Raw genomic sequence first — 24,814 nt, 5'->3', positions numbered from 1 at the left:
AGCCCACCCCATATTTTATATTTTAAGGACTCCATCAAACAGCTCCCCATATCTCAGCTTCCTGGGTCACTGAGCATGGCATGAGGCTGAGTTTACAGATTAAGGATTTTTGTTTATCCAGTTTTTAAAACCAAAGCCCGGAGAGGATAAGACTCAGCCTTTTAGTTGTGTCCTCCATTTAGGATTCATTACTGGCTTTGGCTTCAAAAATGGCATGAAAAATCCTGCATATGTAAACACAGTCGAGGGACTGAGATTTTGGAGTTAATGGCAGTAACACCTGGATTCTCAGCCTCATGACTGGTGGACTTTGCTATAGTAGTTACAGGGGCAGGGCTATGACAACATCCCATTTAGGGGTTTAATCTACTGGGTACGGACTGGGTTGCAAGAGCCTGTTTCATGGCATGTAATAGATCAGAGTCCAGTAAGGATATATGTAATATTTAGTGGTGTTAGCGTAATGGGGTGATATGCAAGAAATGCTTTTATAGTAGATCTGTTGCCAGTACGGATGTCGGAAGCAAGATCATCTATTAGAACAGGGTTTCTCAACTCTGGTCCTTGGGACCCATCTACCAGTCATGTTTTCAGGATTTCCTTAGTATTGAGCAGGTGATATAATTGAAGTCCATGCATAGGGACTTACCACAGGTATTCATTCTGTGGGAGATTCTCAAATCGTGACCGGTAGGTGGGTCCCAAGGACCGGAGTTGAGAAACTGTATTAGAGGCTCCGAGGGCGAGCATATCTACAATTGCTTCAGGTCAAAAATCATTGTGCACAGAATGCCTAAAAGCCTCAGATTTAGACTACATGCATCCGTTCCGTTGTTTTTTTTGGCTGATCGGATGGTTATCCATGCATTTCTATGGAGCCGTTAAAATTGCGGTGTAGTCAACCATTTATTTTCCGCATCCACTGTCCGTGTTTCCCGTCCGCAACAAAGTATTGCATGTCCTATGCGGATGACCAATGGAAGCCATCCGTATGTCATCCGCATCCGTTTTTTTTTGCGGATGGCTGCTGGGAAACCTGTATATATTAAATTTCAAGAATTACAGCCTTCAGGTTTTTTTTGCGGACCGCAAAAAAGAGCTGAAGACTCACTGAAACACAACCTAAAAAATTTGCGGACAAACAAAATTTATGTGGATGGGAAAAAAACAGGAACACGGATCCGTTATTTGCAGACTGCGAAATCTAACTATCGTGTGCATGTTTCCGTGTCCGTTTTTTTTTGCGGTTAGGATGCGGGCCCATTCATTTCAATGGCTCCGCAAAAAACGCAGACAGCACACCGTGTGCTATCCTCATCAGTATGTCCGTTCCGTTGCCCCACCAAAAAAATAGTGCATGTCCTATTTTTTTCTAGTTTGCGGACAAGGATAGGCATTGAGCCAGAGAAATTCCTGAAAAAACGCTCTGTGTGTGAATAAGGAGCAGCGCGGTCCCACTATATTAACATTATTGCAATGGATCCGTAAAAAAAAAAAAACAGATGCCATACAGAATGTCATCCGTTTAGTTTTTTTGCGGATAAGCATTTTGCGGACCGCAAAACACATACGGTCGTGTGCATGTAGCCTTAGGCAATAATACAGTTTACCTACCAGTGGTTTGGCCCAACTTGATCTCCTCTGCAGTCCTGTCAATTAGAACATATAAAGACCAAACGACGCAAGTGATTGCGATGATGTGGAATGTAACCGAGCACATGATCTTCCTCCGCTCACTTGAAGTCATCTGCAGCTTTTCCCACTAAAATGTAAAGATGAAAGTATTTATTTTGATTTCATACCCAAGCTAGCAAATGTCTCTCCATGAAGCAATTCTCTGACAGCTGCAGACATTCAACTAATAGGGACAGGACTCTATGGTCAGTTTGGTCAGATTTTAACTACGGCCTTTGCTTTTAAAAGCATATGAAGGGTTAATTATCACAGTTTTGTTGGTCCTAATTTGGTAGTTACACTGTTATTGTGCTCGGAGATTTACGGTGCATTCAGACAACCGTACGTTTTTTGCAGTCCGCGAAACACGGATACCAGCCATGTGTGTTCCACATATATAAAAATGCATATTTTTGTCTGCAATTGTGGACAAGAATAGGACATAATCTATATCTTATGCGGGGCCGCTGAACAGAACTATGGATGCGGACAGCACACTGCATTCTGTCCGCATCTTTTGCAGCCTCATTGAAATGAAAGGGTCCACACCCGTTCCCCAAAATTGCAGAACAGATCCGGACCCAGAAATGCGGTCGTCTGAATGCACCCTTATCATGAGGTGACTTTTGGAAGTCAGTTTTGCCTTAGTCTGCTTTGTCGTTGTAGTTGTACATTGTTTGATAAATCCGGCGCATCTTTAAATATGTCTTGAGATGTTACTCCAGTTTTTATACCACCCCCTTACTGGAGCGGGATTGCACCATTTTTTGCGACTTTTTAAAAAAGTCGCATTTGTTAAATCTGGTGTATATCTATTTACCTAGCTAACAAACCCCACCTTACTTACCACTTTTCAAAAGTGGAAAGAGTGACTTAAAAATTGCTATATTTTCGTGTGCAAAATTTGCTACTTTTTTATGACCCGCTTAGGAAGACTTGCACTTTGCACGACAATGTAGCTGTCACAAGCTTGAAGCTAGGATGTGTTTTCATCAAATTTGTGAACTCGGGCTCATGCACCGAACCTATTGACAGTCTACCATTCATGTGGTGTATGCCAAAATCTTTTCCTTTTGCATTTGTTTGTCCTCTTGTAGCAGTTTTTCTTCTTTTAAATATTCTCTCCTCTTTTACCTTGTTGATTCCCTTTATGTATTTATAAGTTTCTATCATATCCCCTCTGTCTCGTCTTTCTTCCAAGCTATACATGATAGGCCTCATGCACACGGCCGTGTTCCGCGGCCGAGAGCGGACCGTGGAAACCCGGCCGGGATTCCTCCTGACAGCATGAGCGCACAGCGTCATTGGTTGCTAGTGTATTACTGTACAGCAGCGGCTGCATGAAGCGCACGGCATCATAGCAACCAATGACGCCATGCGCTCATACTGTCAGGAGGAATCCCGGCCGGGTTTCCACGGTCCGCTCTCGGCCGTGTGCATGAGGCCTTAAGGTCCTTTAATCTTTCCTGGTAGGTTTTATCCTGCAATCCATGTACCAGTTTAGTAGCTCTTCTCTGAACTCTCTCCAAAGTATCAATATCCTTCTGGAGATATAGTCTCCAGTACTGCGCACAATAGTCCAAATGAGGTCTCACTAGTGCTCTGTAGAGCGGCATGAGCACCTCCCTCTTTCTACTAGTAATGCCTCTCCCTATACACCCAAGCATTCTGCTAGCATTTCCTGCTGCTCTATGACATTGTCTGCCTACCTTTAAGTCTTCTGAAATAATGACCCCTAAATCCCTTTCCTCAGATACTGAGGTTAGGACTGTATCACTGATTTTATATTCTGCTCTTGGGTTTTTACGCCCCAGGTGCATTATCTTGCACTTATCAACATTAAATTTTAGTTGTCAGATTTTTGACCATTGCTCTAGTTTTCCTAAATCCTTTTCAATTTAGTGTATCCCTCCAGGAACATCAACCCTGTTACAAATCTTTGTGTCATCAGCAAAAAGACACACCTTACCATCGAGGCCTTCTGCAATTTCGCTGATAAAGATATTAAACAATATGGGTCCCAGAACAGATCCCTGAGGTACCCCACTGGTAACAAGACCATGGTCTGAATATACTCCATTGACTACAACCCTCCGGTGTCTGTCCCTCAGCCACTGCCTAATCTATTCAACAATATGGGGGTCCAAGCACAAAGACTGCAATTTATTGATAAGCCTTCTATGTGGGACAGTATCAAAAGCCTTACTAAAGTCTAGATAAGCGATGTCTACTGCACCTCTGCCATCTATTATTTTAGTCACCCAATCAAAACAATCAATAAGATTAGTTTGACATGATCTCCCTGAAGTAAACCCATGCTGTTTTGAATCTTTCAATCCATGGGATTTTAGATGTTCCACAACCCTCTCCTTAAATATGGTTTCCATTAATTTCCCCACTATTGATGTCAGGCTTACTGGCCTATAGTTGCCCGATTCCTCCCTACTACCTTTCTTGTGAATGGGCACAACATTTGCTAATTTCCAATCTTCTGGGATGACTCCTGTTACCAGTGATTGGTTAAATAAATCTGTTAATGGTTTTGCTAGTTCACTGCTAAGCTCTTTTAATAGCTTTGGGTGTATCCCTTCAGGCCCCTGTGACTTATTTGTATTAATTTTAGACAGCCGACTTAGAACCTCTTCCTCTGTAAAGACACATGCATCAAAAGATTAATTAATCTTCCTTCCTAACTGAGGTCCTTTTCCTTTGTAAAAACTGAACAGAAGTATTCATTGAGGCAGTCAGCTAGTTCTTTATCTTCTTCCATATACCTTCCTTCTTTTGTTTTTAATTTGGTAATTCCTTGTTTTAGTTTCCTTTTTTCATTTATGTATCTGAAGAATGTCTTATCGCCTTTTTACATTGACTGAGCTAATTTCTCTTCTGCCTGTGCTTTAGAAGCTCTTATAACTTGTTTGGGCTCTCTCTGCCTAATCTTAAAAATTTGCCTGTCAGCCTCGTTTGTTTTTTTTTTTTTTATAATTACTAAATGCTATTTTTTAGTTTTTAATGATTTTGGCCACTTCTGCTGAGTACCACAGTGGTCTCTTCTTTTTTTTTTGCTTTTACTGACAAGCCTAATGCAATTATCTGTTGCCTTCAATAGTGCCACTTTTAAGTAGTCCCATTTCTCTTGGACTCCATTGAAACTGTTCCAATCTGATAGGGACTCGTATACCACTAATCTAATTTTATAAAAGTCAGTTTTTTTTTAAATCTAAAACTTTTGTTTTTGTGTGGCGTGACTCAGTCACTGTACTTATAGTAAACTACACTGACTGGTGATCACTAGATCCCAAGCTTTCCCCTACAGTAATATCAGATACCAAATTCCCATTTGTGAATACTAAATCTAAAATGGCCTCCTTCCGGGTTGGCTCCTCAACTACTTGCTGTAGAGCTAATCTCAGTAGGGAATTTAGAATATCTGTACTCCTGGCAAAACTAGCTATTTTGGTTTACCAGTTTACATCGGGAAGATTAAAGTCTCCCTTAATGATAACTTTCCCTTTAAATGCTATTTCCTCAACAAGTAGATCATCTAATTCTTTGACTTGGCTAGGTGGTCTATATATCACACCTACACGAGTTACCTTATGATTATCAAGCTGCAAGGTAACCCAAACTCTAAATTGGTCTTGCTAACTTGTATTAAATTCGATGTTATGCTATCTTTCACATAAAGGGCCTCCTCCCCCTTTCTTGCCTTCTCTGTCTTTCCTATATAGAGAGAACCCTGGTATTGCTATATCCCAGTCATTACTCCCATTAAACCATGTCTCAGTAACAGCCACTAAATCTATATTCTCAGGTGCCATTATAGACTTAAGTTCATTGAATTTATTCCCTAAACTGCGAGCATTTGTAGACAAGACTATGAGCTTTTCATTTCTTAACCTATGTGCTACTGGCATTTTCTGGCATTGTTCCAGGGGGCAGTCGGACTGCTGGCCTATCACTCTTTTGCCCCCCTTTCCTAGTTTAAATGCTCCTTAGCAAATACTTTGAACTGTTCACTTAGGACATTCGTTCCCTTGAGAGAAAGATGCAAAGCATCTTTCTTGTACAGTTCTTTTCCATTCCATGACTTAATCGCTTTTTATTCAATTTTCTTGGGAGATAAAGTGATGAGAAAATGGCAAATCAGCCTTTTTTATTTTTTTCTGTTACATCCTTCACCATATGGGCTAATTTTTTTAAAAATATATTTTAATAGTATGGGTGTTTTCACATGCAACAATGCCCATAATGTTTTTGTTTGTTTTTTTGCTTATTTTTGTTTTGGTGTGGTGTGATTTTACTTTTTAGGTTATTTTTTATATCTTAAAAACTTTTTTGAAACTTTTTTATTTTTATTACTTTTTATCAGATTGCAACTTATACAGAACAATGGAAATTGCTCCATTATTCTGCATATAAATTACTATATCACAGTTTAGTGCTGCTACCTAGTGGCCTGAACTGGGATATACTAATAATGAGCCTGGAAGCCTAGTTCAGTTTTCATTTTTAGAACAGGGTGCTTTCCCCTATCTCTGCTGGGGGAAGGTGCGTTTGAGCAGGAATCCCGGGCTTCCATTTTTGAACACTCTCAGATGCCGTGGTTATATATGACGAATGCCACAAGGGGGCCCACTGAGATTTATCGCCAAAGGGCCCACATGAATCTGGAGCCGGCCCTGGGCATGCCTATACGGTGGAATTCATCAAAAACTTCCATCAGACACATACAGTATGTTGGAAAGTTCTAATACAAATAGAGCTCAAGAGTCAGTGGTGTAACGTCGAGTGCTCCTAGGCCCTGAAGGAGAATCTATAACAGTGCCCCCAAACCAATATTTACTTGCCATTTTACATGCTCTTATGTTGCAGTAGGCTGTTAAGGACAAAGCCATCGTTGCTCTGGTTCATCTGTGACCTCTGCACCCTCTAAAGTTATGACTAGTTTGGTTCTTGTGCTTATACATATTTAACCTGAAGCGAAACATAACCTATCTACCTCAGTCCTTTATTCCTCTTTACTGTTGCTGGTTGTATCAATCACCAACTACACACTATTTAATTACAAGTCTGTTGGTGGTATGCCCTAGACACCATTGGCGATATCATGCCGTCATGGGGGAAGCTATCATGCCATCTGCACCAGAATTCTGGAGACTGACATTTTGTTCTGTAATAATTTAGGAATTTTTAATTTTTTAATTTTTAACTGCAGTATTTTAAAAAGTAAAAAAAAGGCACAATTTTACTACATAGCATAAAAGAAACTGGAGTAACATCTCTAGAAAAAAGTGTTACGTTTAAAGATGCAACAAATTTATCAAACAACGTGCAATGCAGATTCCAGGGAAATAGAATTCCCCCCTTAGTTTCTAAGGAAAAAGGTACTGTAGGTCATCTGCAAGCCATAGTTCTATAGATCAATCACTCAGCAGAAATTTAGAAATGTATTTCGCTTACTTTTCTTAAAGGCTTTAATTTGGTTTCCATAATGAACTCAAACTTGCAAAGTTCACAGCATCGAGTATCTGAGCTCTTGATCCATTGCTGGAGGCAAGCCTGGTGCACAAAATGAAGGCTTCCTGTACAGTGACAGGGTGTTATCAGAGGACTTTCATCATCACCTTCACAGTGACATATCCTAAATTAAAGACAAGACATGCATAGTTTATACTCTTTTACTGGAAATTATTTTACTTTAAAGTTTTGTCTCTTTTTGTTTATGTGAAATTTCCAAATTATGTGAAAACGTGACTTTCCATGTGATAACTGGGACTGTTTGTTTTTTGGCATTGTAAAGTAGAGTGTGAACATCACAATTATATCACAACTCGTTCACAGTAGGTTGGTTGAATAAAATAAATGTCACTAAATATTCATTAAAGCGGGTTTCCAAGACCCCAATGTTGATGGTCTATTCTTAGGATAGGCAATTAATATCAGATAGGTAGGGGTCCAACTCCCGACACCTCTACTGTCATCTGACTGAAGAGTCCATGCTCACTGGAGGTCCTATATTGTTTAACAGGTGCAGCACCATTCTTTTGGTACCAGCTGAGCCCAATGTACAATGCCTCTGTAGCCAGTGAGTGGTGCAGTCAGGCACTCAGGCGTCGTTTCCTGTAATTATTTGGATTTACACAGCAGTATTTATTTGCTGCTGTTTTGAATTGCCAATTTAGCCATAATTAACTGCGGTATCGGATAGGTATATAAGAACATCCCTAAGGTCTACAGAAAGACGTAAAGGGGTATTCCAATCTGGGACATTGATGGCATATCATTAGGACATGCCATCAAGTTGTGGGATCCCTCTCCCCAAAGCGAAAAGTGAGCAGCTGCGCATGCGCAGCCACCCTCTGTTCACCACTATGGGAGTTCCAAAAATAGCTAAGCACTGGCTTGGCTATTTCCAGCAGTCACATAGTGGTGAATGTAGGGGTGGCCGTGCTTGCACGGTACGCTCTCTATTCACTGATATGGGACTTCCGAAAATAGCAGAGAACACTCGATTGACCCTTTTTGAAACTCCCATAGCAATGAATGGAGAGCACATCATGCATATGGAATGTGCTCTCCTGCAGTTAAGGGGTCCCCTTTCAATCTCTAGATAGGAGTGGGTCCCAGTGGTGGGACCTGCACCTATCTGACATTGATCGCATATCACTAAGATATACCATCAACGTCCCAGATGGGGAAACAACTTTAATGTCTGATCTTGTGATCAACGACAATCAAGAGGTCAATGTCTTTAACCCTGGTGGTCTACATCAGCAGAGCGGTTACTGCCAGGATCCTAGTTGGTCTAGGGCAGAGAAGGGGATTTTTATCAGCATCACTGATTGTCTACTCTAGGTCATAGATTTACTGATACCATCTCTGGGGCAGTGAAACAATTCATATAGTCTAGGGCAGAGAAGGGTTTAATGCTTTGTTGGTCTAGGGCAGAGAGATTTTTAACGTCCATATGGTGGTCTAAGGTTAAACCTTCAAACTTGGGCTTCGGTGGGTCACTCACCTGTCCAGGCTGTAATAGCCACTGAACACCGATAGTTTAGCTTCCTTTTCTACTAGTGCACTGATCACAGAGATCAGTGCAATGAGGGGAGAGAGAATATTATGCAGCTTTAACTGTACAGCCATTCATTTCTATCTATGGTCGGGCAGAGGTATTTCTCAAATGATTTGCTCAATCTCAAAGAGCTCTGGGAGCCTGTGCAGAAGTAGACTTATTCTCAGCGGGGACGTTTTTAAGCTATGCAACTTCAAGGGAACAGTGTCTGTGTTTGGTATTGGAGTTTACTGTAGCTTAGTCTCAATCAAGTGAATGAGATGCAGTACCAGACACAGCCACTACCAAAAGAATGGAGCTGTGCATTGTAAACAAAGAAGAGGACCAGTGCTTTCAGTCAGCTGATCTGCAGGGGTTGCCAGTACTCCCAGAAATCACCTTTAAGGGTCCATTCACACGTCCTGTTTTTTTTCATCCTGAAAAACGGTCCGTTTTTTGCGGATCCGTTGTTCCTGAAAATGTTTCCGTATGTCATCCGTTTTTTGCGGATCCATTGACTTTGTATTGTACCAGGATCCGATTTTTCAGGACAAGAATAGGACATGTTTTATATTTAAACGGACATGCGGAACGGAACAACGGAAACGGACAGCACACATTGTGCTGTCCGATTTTTTCCAGGACCCATTGAAAATGAATGGGTCCAGATCTGGTCCTGATCTGTTCCTGAAAAAACGGAACAGATCAGGAAAGAAAAAACGGACGTGTGAATGGACCCTTAATGAAAGAAAAATCAGAAGTTGTTTGGTTTTAATAAATTATTGTCTAGGTGAGGGAGTTTAGAGGTTTATGTATCGTATAGGCCATGTAGTTTATATATATATGTTTTGGTTTGTTTTACAGGAACAATATCTATAGTAAAATTCCTTTAATCTGGCATCAACTGGACCACAGGCTTACCAGTTTATAAAATATTTTGGGCTATCAATTTGCAACTCATATAATTTATTATGATTTTTAAATCTAGCTCAAATCTTTAACTCCATTCCCATCCAATTATTTGGATTACCAAAATGTTTTGTGCCAAAATTCCAGTACATTAGATGCCAGATTAAGTGAATGTTGCAAACGCTAGGATGCTAGACATACAATAATGTGTTCTTGTCAACTACACCCATAGAAGTATATATTTTGAGAGAAGAAGATATGTTCAAGAAAATTAAGCATATCACTTCACATGACTTAGTGAAATGTTTGAGGCAGGAGATGCCTACAAGGTGTTCAACTTTATGGATTTAGTCAAAAAATCCCTGCCAATTTTTGTAGGCATCAAATGCGCTTAGATCAGGGGTGGAGAAAGAAGGTTAACCTCAGGAGCCAGCCATTTACATCCTAGAAGCTAGACAAATCTTTTGAGGGCCCAAGTGACATGTAAGCTTTATAACCAATAAGATAAATGAATATTATAATACACGAGTAGTCCATTAGTAACCCTCGCCCGTAAATTGTCAAAAATTGGTCTGCCAGAATTGTCTAGGCTCATTGGTGATCTGGCTCTTGAAAGTTCTCCAGTCCTGATTGATACACACTACTGCAAGGGTAACATAAAGTGAGGCTGTACTATTCCTCATGTAGAACAATCTACATAAATACAACACAAAGAAAAATAAACTGATCTCAGAAGACATAATCGGAATATCTACTCTGCTTTATCGTAATGTTGGCATGAGTACTGAACAACAACATGGTCCCACTTGTCACATTGTCCAGTATGCCAGCAATACTGAGTGATATTCTGATCATAAATCCCAGTATTTTTTCTTTAGTGTAAACTAAGATTTAGCATGAACAGCTAAAAGCTCTTCTATAACTAAAGGGATGTAATTCCACATAGAATTAAAAAGGATCATTGACAGCCATGAAGTCAACTGTAATGGGAATGTCTTCATTAAGAGTAGTCACTTGACGGATAATTTTCCCTTGAGGTTACCTATTCAAATTATCGCACAGATTTTTTTCTCAACTGCATTAAATAAAAAAAACAAAAGGTATGATAATAGAATAGAATTATCACTCTTCAAAACCATGTTCCTATTTACAAAATCTGTCAGATAGAACTTACAATCTTGTCAAGACTGACTGTGTATTTTGACATCTGAAAAAGCCACCAGGTGGTAGACTGTGATGTTCTTGCTATAGCTGTCAATGATTCAATGTAATATAGTGGGACTGCATCCCAGAAAAGAAGGTGGAGGGTGGTTCTTTTTTAAACCAACCTGCATACATCCCCAGATGCAGACACCGGGGAAGCGGGGGGAACTTTTTTGGAAGGGGAAGGGCATTCAAGGTCACTATCCTCCACTGAACATAGGGGAGCCCTTGGTTCCTTTGAATCTTCTTTGATAGGAACATTTTCCTCAAATACATCATCATCCCCGACATCATCAGAGCAAAAATCAGTGCTTCCCAACAGCAAACTGGAAGATGTGCCTGCGTGAAGACTTCTAGAGTAGCCATCAAGCTCTGGGAACCTGTTCAGACTATGGACACTGGAGCTTGGTGAAAAAGAAAATATATAGTGGAGCAATGTTTTGCTTTTTGAGGAATCGCTGTCTGCCTTATCATCGAGTATAGGTATACATACAGATCCAAGACTAGTGTCCAGATATGGGATTTTCAGTGGGTTGGATGAGACTGATTGACCCAGAACATTACAGTTATTCTTACAAACAGGATTAGTAAATTTGGCTTCATTTTCTAGAAATTGAAATTTGTTCTTTGCAAAATGATGATCTTCGGCTGAAAGCAGTTTCCCTTCTGAGCTAGTTCTTTCCACAAAATCACCATTCCCAGACAACTTCTCTGTTTTTTGGTCCACGTTATTGAGTGACTTTGAGAATGGAAGGGTGGACTTAGCCTTTAAGGGGTTCACGATGCTGCTACAGGTTTTTGTATCTGCATTTTCCATAGAGAAGTCATCTTGACAAACAATGGTCACCGTGGCCCCTGGTGTCCTAGAACTCTGGCATTTGGGATTTTTCAACACAACAGCAGACTGCAATGGACTTTGATGACAACATTCAGAAAATACAGCACTGGAACTGCATGCAGAACAGTGAAAAAAGCATAGAAAGTAAAAAAAGAATGACAAGAGAAGACATTCATTGTGATAAACATGAGAGAAAACAATACAGAGACAACATTGGGTGGAACAAGGAAGAACATATACAGACAGTATCTGATCAAAGGCTATGGACTAAGTACCTTTAACTTATAATATGTAATTTTTCTATACAAATAAGGCTACATGCACACGACTCCGTACAACGGGCACCGACCATGTGCATTCCGCATCACGGATCGCGGACCCATTCACTTGAATGCGTCCACAATCATGGAGATGCGGAACGGAGGCACGGATTGGAACCCCCTGGAAGCACTACGGAGTGCATCCGTGGTGCTTGGGACCGTGCCTCCGCACCACAAAAAAGTAGCACATGCACCACTTTTTTGCGGTGCGGACAGTTGGATGTGGATCGCGGACCCTATTCAAGTGAATAGGTCCGCGATCCGCATGCGGCTGCCCCACGGTCTGTGCCCGTGCATTGCGGACCGTAGCACGGGCACGGAACCCTAACGTTCGTGTGCATGTAGCCTAATAGATGAATAATCAGTTGATACCTGCAAATATCTTGGCTGGAGGGAGTCACTGATGTCCGTGGAAAGCTATTTGGTGCAGTAACTGAAGTTGGGCTTCCCGCCTGAAAAATATAAGTCACTTGGTTGAACCAGAACCTTTCAGAATCAAAAATATTTGCTCAATGAAAAAAACGGAACTAACAATACTAGGGTTCAGCCTCTCACAGCCAAACATAATATACAGAAACAACAAAAAACGTATAATGCCAGACTAATTCATACAAAAACCATTAATTTATAAACAAACATTTTTTAAAAAGGTTAGAAAAGCAGTACAAATTCCCCGAAACAGTGGCTGGACAACGCCAAAACTGACAAATCACAAATAGCTAAAGATATGCCCTGATATAACATCATATAACTGTCAAAACACATCAAAATAAAGTGCAATAAATGAATCCAAGAAAAAAAAAAAAATCAACAAATAAGAAAAAAAAAAAGATTTTAAAAGTATGAAATATTTAGGAGCAACTGCAAATATAGGTGATACAGTCTAAAGTTCACCCATCACTCCCGACATGGGTTTCACCAATGGCTAACATGCTTTACTGATCTCTAGGTATGCCAGCGTATGGCCACAGATTGCAGATATGCTGTAGCTTTGCTTCATGCAGAAAATACACAGTGTTTACAATGGCAGCAAAATGGATGAGATTTTTAAAAAAAAAATAAAACATCCATAAAGCCATAAAGTGCAAAAAAAAAAAAAAAAACGTCTGCAATGGAATCCAGATATGACCTGCTGTAGATTTCACCTTTGCAATGCCCAGGATGAAACTATGGCAATCCCCACAGCAATTACCCAATGAATTCTACAACAAAATGGTGTGGATTTTGCTGCTGGGGAATTCTGGCAGATGCACTGTGCAAAGGGGACTTGTCGTGTTGACCATGGTGTTTGAGCTGCAGGCAGGCGGAGGAGCGGAGAACATTGATATATAGTTTTGTGGGAAATGATTCAGTAAAACTTGTATTTTTACATTTAATTTCCTGCTTATTCTAGACTTTGAAGTCAAGAAGTTGGTCCTATCAGTGACAGACAGCCTTCCCCCTATGACGGAGTATACAGATAGCTGTCAATCACTGGTAGGACCGCCTCCTGGACTTCAAAGACCAAAATGAGCAGGAATTTCAATGAATAAAATACAAGTTATATGAATCTTTCCTATAAAATGATATATCTGCTCAGCTCCTCCTGCTCTATAACATGCTGCCTGCTGACTACTTCACATTTTAATGGTGACAGGTTCCCTTTAATGTTTCTTATGTATAAATTACCTTTGTTCCTTAGTCCCGGTTTTCTGCTTGTTTGCTGGTCGCAGCCCCAGCTGTAAAAAGTGGCTGCGCTGTTTTCCAACATGGCGGCACATTCATATGATGTCATACAGTGGATGTCTAACCTCACCCACCTGTCCATTCGGCATTGCGCGCTCCCATCATTCATTCCAAGGTGCAGACTCTAGGGATCGTCCTGTGCATGCTCAGTGTAAGGGCTCATGCACACGAACGTGTGTGGCCCGTGCCCGTATTGCGGCCCACTGTATCACTGCAGTCTAGAAGATACAGAGCGGAAGGTCATGGCAGCACTACGGAGTGCTTATGTGGCATTTCGGTCAGTGCCTCTGAAGTGCAAAAATAAATAGAACATGCTCTTTTTTTTCCGGTGCAGACAGATCGCAGACCTATTCAAGTTGAATGGGTCAGCATCCATCAGTGCCGGCCACGTGAATGGTGCCCGTGCATTGGGGACTGCAATTTGCGGTCCCCAATGCACAGCATGGGTGACACACGTTCGTGTGCGTGAGCCCTAATCCAGCTCCGCTTCTTCCTGTCCAGTCTTGTGTCTTCACTTGACGCCGGAGGAAGAGTCCTGCACATGCCCAGTCTACTCCTGCTCCGCTTCATCATATGCAGTCTCCTGTCATAGATTCTACTGCGCAGACTCCATACGGCTGCGCTGTAGAAATGATGACGTGAGACTGGACAGGAAGAAGCAGAGCTGGATTACACAGTAGAACGAAGGACGGGAATGCGCAATACCAAATGGACATATGGGTGAGGTTAGACATCCACTATATGACATCATGACCGTACCGCCGTGGCAAAACAAACAAACAGTACAGCCGCTAAGACAAGCGAACAAGCAGCATAACATGAACCAATGAACAAAGGTAATTTATACATCAGAAATATTGACTAACATTCAGTGAGGAAGACAAAATAATGTAGAAGTGGCCAAGCCCTGTAATATTACTAGCAGATCAATCTAGAGGAGTGAGTCACCGGTGTATGTTAATAGGATGTCATGGCAACTGATTTTCGTGAGGGTGGGAGCACATGACATTTTTTTTTCTTCTTTTGTTACGACTCTGGACTGATGATTTTCTCCAGCATTCACCAATATTGAACGTACTAATTTTCTTACACCGTTTTCGATGACTCGATTATTTGCAGATCAAACCGCTCTTTTGTCGTTTTACAGCACTGTGTCCAAAATATTGTAAAAATGTATAATGCGAAATACCAGTGGCAGCTCTGTGGAGCACAATAGAACTATTCACAGAACTTGTCATTTTCATATTGACTATATTCATAAAGGTTCTTTTTGATCAATTTGACTGCAATCCCCCAAAAAAAGAACCTTTTTAGTATCTTAAATTGCTGTCACTGTGTCTGATGACCGGTGCGGGTCTAGCGGCGAACTAGCCTCCATTGTTCTCAATACCCATTCTGAAATGCTTTGAGCGAATAATTGAGGCTGACAGAGATCAAATGCTTGGGAGGTTATCGAGGGCATTGATGGATTTTGGCTACACATGTGTCGCCCGGCTCTGACAACTGAATGTTAACTCAATATGAATGGTAGTAAATATGTTACTAAATACATATGCCGGATTGGATTTGCTTTTGATGCACAGTTTGGCTAAAACTGTGTGGACACCTCTCCTAATGTTTGCATTCCAGTGTTATGTATGCACAGTGCCTACTAGGGGCAGACTGGGAACTTAAAGAAGCCCTGGAAAAATTACTGAAATTAGCCCCATTTTTTAGTCAAAATTGATGGAAGGCAGGGCCAGCAATACCATATTGTGGCATATAATACCACCCCAACAGAGCTAAATACCACAGTCTATCGCGAAATACTGTCAGCACCACAAAATACATCCCCCAAAACTTCCACTGGAGGCTGTGAGGAGAGCTCAGGTGGCCCTTCAGCATCGGCCCACTGGGAACTTTCCCTGTAAGCTCTATGGCCAATCCACCCCTGGTGCCTACAGTAATATTTGGTGAGATAAGGGTGGCAGCAGTTTAGGGAAAACCCTTCCCTGTTCCTCCATGACTGCCCCTGTGCACAAAGCAATCTTCATAAAGACGCAATGAGCCCTGAACTCAACCCTACTGAACACATGTGGGATCAACTGGAGCACCAACTGGGAGCCAGACCTTCTAGACTAGCCTGACATTGATGCCTGACCTCACAAATGCTCTGTTGTCTCAATGGGCACAAATTCCCACACATGAGCTCCAAAATATTGTGAAAAGCCTTCTCAGAAGAATGTTAGGTCAATTACAATTCACTCGTACCCTGATCTTAGCTTGGAAGTATTCAGATCAAGACCTACAACTACATAAAACCTAACCAAAATATTTGCTATGGAAAAGTTTTAATTTCAGGGAATGATGGCTATTTGTCACCCTTAAAAATATATGCATCTCTAAGTGAACGTCCACTTTTTACCACCAGGTCCAACATTCTGTGCCTGTAGCTACCACTAGGGGGAGATTGCTTCATATCTTCATCTTTTTCTTATTGAATTCAGTGTCTTAAAGGGATTCTCTCACCAGTAACCTACCTATCAAACTGTTTGCATAGACACATTGCTGTGGTTCAGCAGTTTAAACTGCTGTTGATCTGAGGTGCCATTCCCAAGTCATGATACTTTTTCTTAATATAAAAATGAGGCCTTTGATACAACGAGGGCGTTACCGTTGCTGTTGTTGCACCCAAGCCAGGGCCGGTGCAAGGATTTTTGCCGCCCCCTCATGTTACTCACTCACTGACAGACACATACACACACACTGACAGACAGACAGACACGCACTCAGACACTCACTGAATGACGTACACAGACACTCACTGACAGACCTACACCTACCCACTGAAACACACACACAGAAACTCACTGACAAACACACAGACACTTACTGACCGAAAGACATCCACACTCATATACACTCACTCACTGACATACACACACAGACACTCATAGAAACATAGGACATAAGGCCGAAAAAAGACATTTGTCCATCCAGTTCGGCCTGTCATCCTGCAAGTTGATCCAGAGGAAGGCAAAAAAAAAACTTTGAGGTAGAAGCCAATTTTCCTCACTTTAGGGGAATAAAAAATTCCTTCCCGTCTCCAATCAGGCAATCAGAATAACAGTGACAGACACACATACATTTACTGACAGAAAGACAGACAGACATACACTCACTCACTGCCATAAATACACAGGCAGACACTCACTCAGTCAAACACTTAAACACTCACCTCCCTGGGGTCCAGTGTGGTGCAGCTCCTCAGTCCTCCAGGGCGCCGTTTAGTATGCCGGGGCCGGAATGACGTCATATTCCGGCATCACAGAGGGCGCACGAGAGAGAAGTGGGGAGCTGCTAGAACAGCCTCCCTTGCTGCCCACCTCCTCTCCTCCGGTAATTTACTGGCAGAGCAGGCACCTGCCATCAGGGTAAGCAGATGCCTGCTCTGCCATATTTAAGAAGCTCTTGAGCTGCCCCCTGTAACGGCGCTGGGGGTGGCTTAAGAGCTCTTGCCCAGGGCTGCAGCCCCAGTCAGGGGGAGCCCACCAGGGCGCCCCCAGCAGGCTGGCACCCAGGCGTTCCCCTATATGGTTGCAGCGGCCCTGGCCCAAGCTCCTCTCCTTTCTGTGGCTAGACCCTCCCTTGCTGCTTTGATTGACAGGGCCAAGCCTTGACAAACCAGTGGAGGAGGCGCTGTCCCCAGCTTGGGTGCAATGAGACCAATGGTGACGTCCTCACACCTGACATTCTATCGATATGCCATAAATCCCCCAGATCAGAATACCCCTTTAAGTTAGCAGAGTAGCTGCTGCTCCTTTTATATCAGATGAGTTAGTATCTACTTCTCAGGGTTTCACTACTTATAAAAAAAAAAAAATTATAATAAAAAAAATAGGAATTTATAGAGGGATTTGGCACATTTCTTTCCTTTTGCCATTTGTTTTTAAAATGGTAAGAAAAGCGCGGATGGTTAACTGGAAGAGGCAGTGCCTGTAAGTTTCCGACAGATTTACATTTATAAAAACAGACAAACACATATCACAATAAACACAAATCTACACGTACATTACATTTTTTGTCTTTACAACAGTCTAAGAGGTGCCAGGTTTACGCCTCTTAATAGGTTTGGCATATTTTGCTCCGACGAAACGCATGAAATGCCACTTTTAATAAACTTCTCCCAATGTGTTTTCATTTCTAGTTAATTCTGGATTGGATTACAGTTTATTTGCATTTTTCTCCAGTAGTTTAAATGAGTATTACAATTTGGAGAATGATCTGGTATTTACGTACAGTTTTAATAATGCATTTTATTTCCCGTCTCCATTTCTTATAGACTTGTTGCTTCCAAAATGATGCCGTTTAACTGAAAATGCCAGTCTTTTTATTGACCGTATCTACCATATTATTATCTCAGGAGCTGCTCGAACAAAATGTTTTTCTCACATTAAGGCATCTTTCACAATTTTTTTTTCGTTTGCAGGCCATTTTTGGCGTTCCGTATACGGTACCATTCATTTCAATGGTTCCGCAAAAAAAAAAAAAAACAGAATGTACTCCGTATGCATTTCATTTCCGTATTTCCGTTCCGTTGAAAGATAGAACATGTCCTATTATTGTCCGCAAATCACGCTTCGTGGCTCCATTTAGGTCAATGGGTCCAGAAAAAAAACGGAGAAAAAAAATACAGAATGTACTCCATATGTCTTCCGTATCCGTTCCGTTTTTTGCGAACCATCCATTGAAAATGTTATGCCCAGCCCAATTTTTTTTCTATGTAATTACTGTATATGCCATACGGAAAAACGGAACAGAAACACAACACGGAACAACGGATCCGTAAAAAAAGGAACGCAAAACACTGAAAAAGCGATACGGTCGTGTGAAAGAGGCCTTATTCTGTAATACATTTTTTCAGCATGACAGTCATTTCTTAAGGTACAGCCACACAGTCTGGTTCCTGGTGTACAACCCCAAGTCCAAAAAAGTTGCAATGCTGTGTAAAATGTAAAGAAATGTAAATAAAACCAGAACGCAACGATTTCCAAATCGCATAGACCCAGATTTTATTCACAATAGAGCATATGACACACATCAGATTCTGAAAGTGAGACATTTTACCATTTCATGAAAAAATTTACTCCTGTTTAAACAGGAGCAACAAAAGGCTGGGAAATTAAGTGGTAAAATAAAAAAATAAAAAATAAAAAAAATGCTGGAGGGGCAATTTGCTACTGACATATGACTGGGTATAAAAAGAGCATGTTAAACAGTTAGAGTCACTGAGAAGCAAAGACGGGTAGAGGTTCACTAAACCACAAAACACTGCATCTAAAAATTGTGGAACAAGTTCAGAAAAATGTTCCTCGAGGTAAAATTGTGAAGGCTTTGAATATTCCACCATCTACAGTATATAATAGCATCAAAAGATTAATAGAATCTGGAGAAATCCATGTGTGCAAGGGATAGGGTGACGGTCAGTACTGGATGCTCGTGATCCATGATTATGTACTGGAAATTATTGCATGGGCTCAAGAGCAGAAATCTTTGTATGTGAACACAGTTTGCTGTGCAATCCACAAATACAAGTTAAAGGGGTTGTACAAGAGATTTATATTGGTGATCTATTCTCAGGCTAGCTAATCAATATCAGTTCGGAGGGGGGTCCAACTCCTGGTACCCCTGCCTATAAGTTGTTTGAAAAGGAGGCGATCATGCGAGCGCTGCTTCTTCTTCCAGATTACATTGCATGTCCTATCACTTGCAGGGGTTGCTCAGTGTAATAAAAGTGCTGGGAGTTGGAACCCCCACCATCTTGTCTGGGCCAAAGCAAGTCCATTTAAAATGGACTGAGGCAAAATGGAAAACTGTTCTGTGGTCAGATTGCATTTTTTTTTTTTGCAAACCATGGATGCCAAGTCCTGCGGACTCAAGAGTAGAGGGGCCATCCAGTTTATCAGTGCACAGTTCAAAAAGGTTGCATGAGTGCCTAAGGTGTGAGCAGCTTACACATCTGGAAGGGCACTATCAATGCTGAACAGCATATAGAGGTCTCTTTCAGGGAAATCCTTGCATATTTCATCAAGACAATGCTAAACCACACACTGCATCCATCACAACAGCATGGCTTCACCGAAGAAGAGTCCTGGTTCTGAACTGCCCTGCCTGCCTTCTGAAGACCCAGGACTGCTGAACCGCTAGAATCCAACATCAGACAACCACGGGACAATATTCCTCTCCTAAAACTCCAGCAATTGGTCTTCTCACCTCCCGGACATTTACAGACCGTTTTTAAAAGAAGAGGGTATGCTACACAATGATAGACAAAGTCTCTGTCCCAACTTTTTTGAGATGCGGTGCTGTCATCAGGTTCTAAAAGAGTAAATCTGTGTCATGAAATGGTAAAATATGTTTCAATTTCAACATCTGATATGTGTTCTATGATCTATTGTGAATAAAATAGGGACTATGAGATTTGCAAATCACTGGATTCTGGTTTTATTTACATTTTACACAGGGTCCCCACTTTTTGGGAACTGGGGTTGTAGTTTTGGAAGCCAAAAAACAGGAGTGGATCATAAAGGAGAGAAAGTGTAAAGGACAGATACAACTTTTACACTTTGTTGCGACTTTTGGAGGGAATTTATATTTTTTCAAAAGTGTGTAGGGTTCAAATGATTCAATGATAAAGACTCTAACCTGCATTTGGTTCTAAAGATGGCCAACTATCAACTCTCCAAACTCCCCCATACAAATGTACACTTGATTTGGCCAAGCATGCATGTGTTCTGGGTAGGATCGATCTTTGTGATGGGAAGAATTAGGTCACATTCAGATAGCAGACTTGTTGCACATATTCTGTGGTTCAAGACCAGCTTCACATGTTATTGAAGCAGAACCGGGTGCGTGAATTCTGTCAAGTCTAGAAATCCATTCAATGATCACTGTGCTCATTCCCCAGTAGCGATTGCAATGAAAGGCTACTTTCACACTCGCGTTTGGTGCGGATCCGTCATGGATCTGCACAGCCGGATCCGTTCAGATAATACAACCATCTGCATCTGTTCAGAGCGGATCCGTTTGTATTATCTTTAACATAGCCAAGACGGATCAGTCTTGAAAACCATTGAAAGTCAATGGAGGACGAATCAGTTTTATATTGTGTCATAGAAAACGGTTTCGTCCCCATTGACTTACATTGTGTGTCAGAACGGATCAGCAGGCAGCGTTTAGGTATCCGCCTCCAAAACGGAATGGAGACGGAACGGAGGCAAACTGATGCATTCTGAGCGGATCCTTTTCAGAATGCATTAGGGCCTGAACGGATCTCACAAACGGAAAACCAAAATGCTCCTGCACTTGTGTCATTCCCAGGGTGTTGAATTCTGTATTTGCTAATGAGATGCCGAGGTTTAATTATTCTACCGAGATAAAGGACTCACTTAATTGCTCGCACAACAATGCAGTACTGTATCAGCTCAGTGAAATGCTGTATTTGCTTAGTCATGTATGTGGTAACAGAATGCGGAATTTCAATGTACTGTACATACTGCTGATAATGAAAGTATGGCAAAAACACAACATAAATTCCTTCCTAATATTGTCATTTGGCTTGCTCAATTTTATGTTTAATTTTTAAATAGTTGGGTGGGATAAACAATAGAGACCATTCAGTTTACACAAAAAATGGATGTCACATGGCATCCTATCAGCAAGAACTACAGGTCCTTCTCAAAAAATTAGCATATTGTGATAAAGTTCATTATTTTCTGTAATGTACTGATAAACATTAGACTTTCATATATTTTAGATTCATTACACACCAACTGAAGTAGTTCAAGCCTTTTATTGTTTTAATATTGATGATTTTGGCATACAGCTCATGAAAACCCAAAATTCCTATCTAAAAAAATTTGCATATTTCTTCCGACCAATAAAAGAAAAGTGTTTTTAATACAAAAAAAGTCAACCTTCAAATAATTATGTTCAGTTATGCACTCAATACTTGATCAGGAATCCTTTTGCAGAAATGACTGCTTCAATGCGGCGTGGCTTGGAGGCAATCAGCCTGTGGCACTGCTGAGGTGTTATGGAGGCCCAGGATGCTTCGATAGCGGCCTTAAGTTCATCCAGAGTGTTGGGTCTTGCGTCTCTCAACTTTCTCTTCCCAATATCCCACAGATTCACTATGGGGTTCAGGTCAGGAGAGTTGGCAGGCCAATTGAGCACAGTAATACCATGGTCAGTAAACCATTTACCAGTGGTTTTGGCACTGTGAGCAGGTGCCAGGTCGTGCTGAAAAATGAAATCTTCATCTCCATAAAGCTTTTCAGCAGATGGAAGCATGAAGTGCTCCAAAATCTCCTGATAGCTAGCTGCATTGACCCTGCCCTTGATAAAACACAGTGGACCAACACCAGCAGCTGACATGGCACCCCAGACCATCACTGACTGTGGGTACTTGACACTGGACTTCAGGCATTTTGGCATTTCCCTCTCCCCAGTCTTCCTCCAGACTCTGGCACCTTGATTTCCGAATGACATGCAAAATTTGCTTTCATCCGAAAAAAGTACTTTGGACCACTGAGCAACAGTCCAGTGCTGCTTCTCTGTAGCCCAGGTCAGGCGCTTCTGCCGCTGTTTCTGGTTCAAAAGTGGCTTGACCTGGGGAATGCGGCACCTGTAGCCCATTTCCTGCACACGCCTGTACACGGTGGATCTGGATGTTTCTACTCCAGACTCAGTCCACTGCTTCCGCAGGTCCCCCAAGGTCTGGAATCGGTCCTTCTCCGCAATCTTCCTCAGGGTCCGGTCACCTCTTCTCGTTGTGCAGCGTTTTCTGCCACACTTTTTCCTTCCCACAGACTTCCCACTGAGGTGCCTTGATACAGCACTCTGGGAACAGCCTATTTGTTCAGAGATTTATTTCTGTGTCTTACCCTCTTGCTTGAGGGTGTCAATGATGGCCTTCTGGACAGCAGTCAGGTCGGCAGTCTTACCCATGATTGCGGTTTTGAGTAATGAACCAGGCTGGGAGTTTTTAAAAGCCTCAGGAATCTTTTGCAGGTGTTTAGAGTAAGGCTACTTTCACACTAGCGTTCGGGCGGATCCGTTCTGAACGGATCCGCCCATAATAATGCAGACGGAGGCTCCGTTCAGAACGGATCCGTCTGCATTATTTTAGCATATAACAGCTAAGTGTGAAAATAGCCTGGGACGGATCCGTCCAGACTTTCAATGTAAAGTCAATGGGGGACGGATCCGCTTGAAGATTGAGCCATATTGTGGCATCTTCAAACGGATCCGTCCCCATTGACTTACATTGTAAGTCTGGACGGATCCGCACGCCTCCGCACGGCCAGGCGGACACCCGAACGCTGCAAGCAGCGTTCAGCTGTCCGCCTGTCCGTGCGGAGGCGAGCGGAGCGGAGGCTGAACGCCGCCAGACTGATGCAGTCTGAGCGGATCCGCCTCCATTCAGACTGCATCAGGGCTGGACGGCTGCGTTCGGGTCCGCTCGTGAGCTCCTTCAAACGGAGCTCACGAACGGAAACCCGAACGCTAGTGTGAAAGCAGCCTTAATTAGTTGATTCAGATGATTAGGTTAATAGCTCGTTTAGAGAACCTTTTCATGATATGCTAATTTTTTTAGATAGGAATTTTGGGTTTTCATGAGCTGTATGCCAAAATCATCAATATTAAAACAATAAAAAGGCTTGAACTACTTCAGTTGTGTGTAATGAATCTAAAATATATGAAAGTCTAATGTTTATCAGTACATTACAGAAAATAATGAACTTTATCACAATATGCTAATTTTTTGAGAAGGACCTGTATTAAGGATGGGTTTCCATGTTCAGTTTTTTTTATACAGTTTTTGAAGCCAGAGACATAAGATAAGACTCAGTCTCCATTATAGGTGTCCTCCATTTATGTCCCCTTCCTTTCTCTTCCAAAACTGCATAAAAAAACAACAACTTGGAAATCTAATCTTAGGGCCTTCTTAAGGCCTCTTTCACACAAGCAAGTTTTCTGTCCAGATGCAATGTGTCCAGACTGAATCCTGACCCATTTAAATTATTTAAAAAAAGGAGGAAATACCACTGCATGCAGTGGGATTTCATCTGGCAAAATCCTGGTATTCACACCAGAAAACGGACCCCATTATAGAGAACGGGATCTGTCGGAAGCCATCAGTGTCCAGCATATACCAAATCCTGTGCATTCCAGCATCGGACTGGCTCACCAGAGTACCAGAGGATCCTCTGGTGGCCCAGACTCTGATATCATAGTGGGCTCCAAAGGTCCAGGAGATTTGAAGCCGATTCTGGAGCCAACCACTTGCCACTAGGGTCTATTTCTTTTAATCAAAACCTATAAGACTTTATTGATGATATGAACAAAGATTTCCTCCGATAGGCCCAAGGAACCCCAGTCCAACCATGGCAGTTTCAATATTCTGCATCTATGCCAGAACGGAATACTGGAATCATTCTACGGATGTTTACCTAACCTAACACATTTGGATGTCTTAGATGGGTGACCCTTGCTTGAGATCATACTCTATGGGCCAAAGCAGACAGTGGCAATTATCTACAATTCCAGTTCTAGCAAACACCATCCATGCATTACTGCTGAAAATTTTGGGGTTGAACAGAAAACTAGAAGCCAGATATTCTGGACATCACCTGGTCCAGTATCATGTCAAAAGAGGAGGTTGTCAAGTTGAGTCAATCCATGTAAACTAAAACAAAAAAATTGTGCTTCTGACATATTGTAAGAAGAGCATAGAGATCCAACATCTAAAAGGTTTGGTGACTCATGACCAACTTTCCCTACTTTAGAATCACTCAATGAAGACAAGTTATTTTGGGACACTGAATTCTATGCACGATGCAAAAATGTTCTGTATTGTGCTGCACAGCGGACTATAATCCCCGGGTGCTGCTGGTGATTTGAACAATGCTGCGCAGGTTAAACTTGTCCCTCTCTGAGGAATCTTTTCTGTTTTCAGGCTTGGCAAATTTACGAAAGCAGCTGGATACATAAAACTTTAATTACTATAATTCATTTGAAATAAAAAAACAACACACAAAACAGGTTTAC

The 24,814-nt window shown here is 41.7% G+C and overlaps 1 protein-coding gene across 6 annotated transcripts in view; it reads right to left on the bottom strand.

Moving 5' to 3' along the window:
- Positions 1-24,814, bottom strand: part of MARCHF8 (membrane associated ring-CH-type finger 8) — a 289,843-nt gene that overhangs the window by 8,731 nt on the left and 256,298 nt on the right. For 5 of the 6 annotated variants that reach the window (XM_044296749.1, XM_044296748.1, XM_044296750.1 and 2 more), the window contains 4 exons: positions 12,371-12,450; positions 10,966-11,790; positions 7,138-7,318; positions 1,615-1,762 (listed from right to left, as the gene is read on the bottom strand). In XM_044296749.1, the coding sequence (XP_044152684.1) occupies positions 1,615-1,762; positions 7,138-7,318; positions 10,966-11,790; positions 12,371-12,450 (1,234 nt within the window). The remainder of the gene's footprint in view (positions 1-1,614; positions 1,763-7,137; positions 7,319-10,965; positions 11,791-12,370; positions 12,451-24,814) is intronic. The other variant, XM_044296753.1, reaches the window with a different exon arrangement.

The sequence above is a fragment of the Bufo gargarizans genome, chromosome 6 (assembly GCF_014858855.1).
Source record: "Bufo gargarizans isolate SCDJY-AF-19 chromosome 6, ASM1485885v1, whole genome shotgun sequence".
Lineage (NCBI taxonomy): Eukaryota > Metazoa > Chordata > Amphibia > Anura > Bufonidae > Bufo > Bufo gargarizans.
Note: the sequence above shows the minus strand (reverse complement) of the source record. Positions and strands in the feature narration are given on the sequence as shown.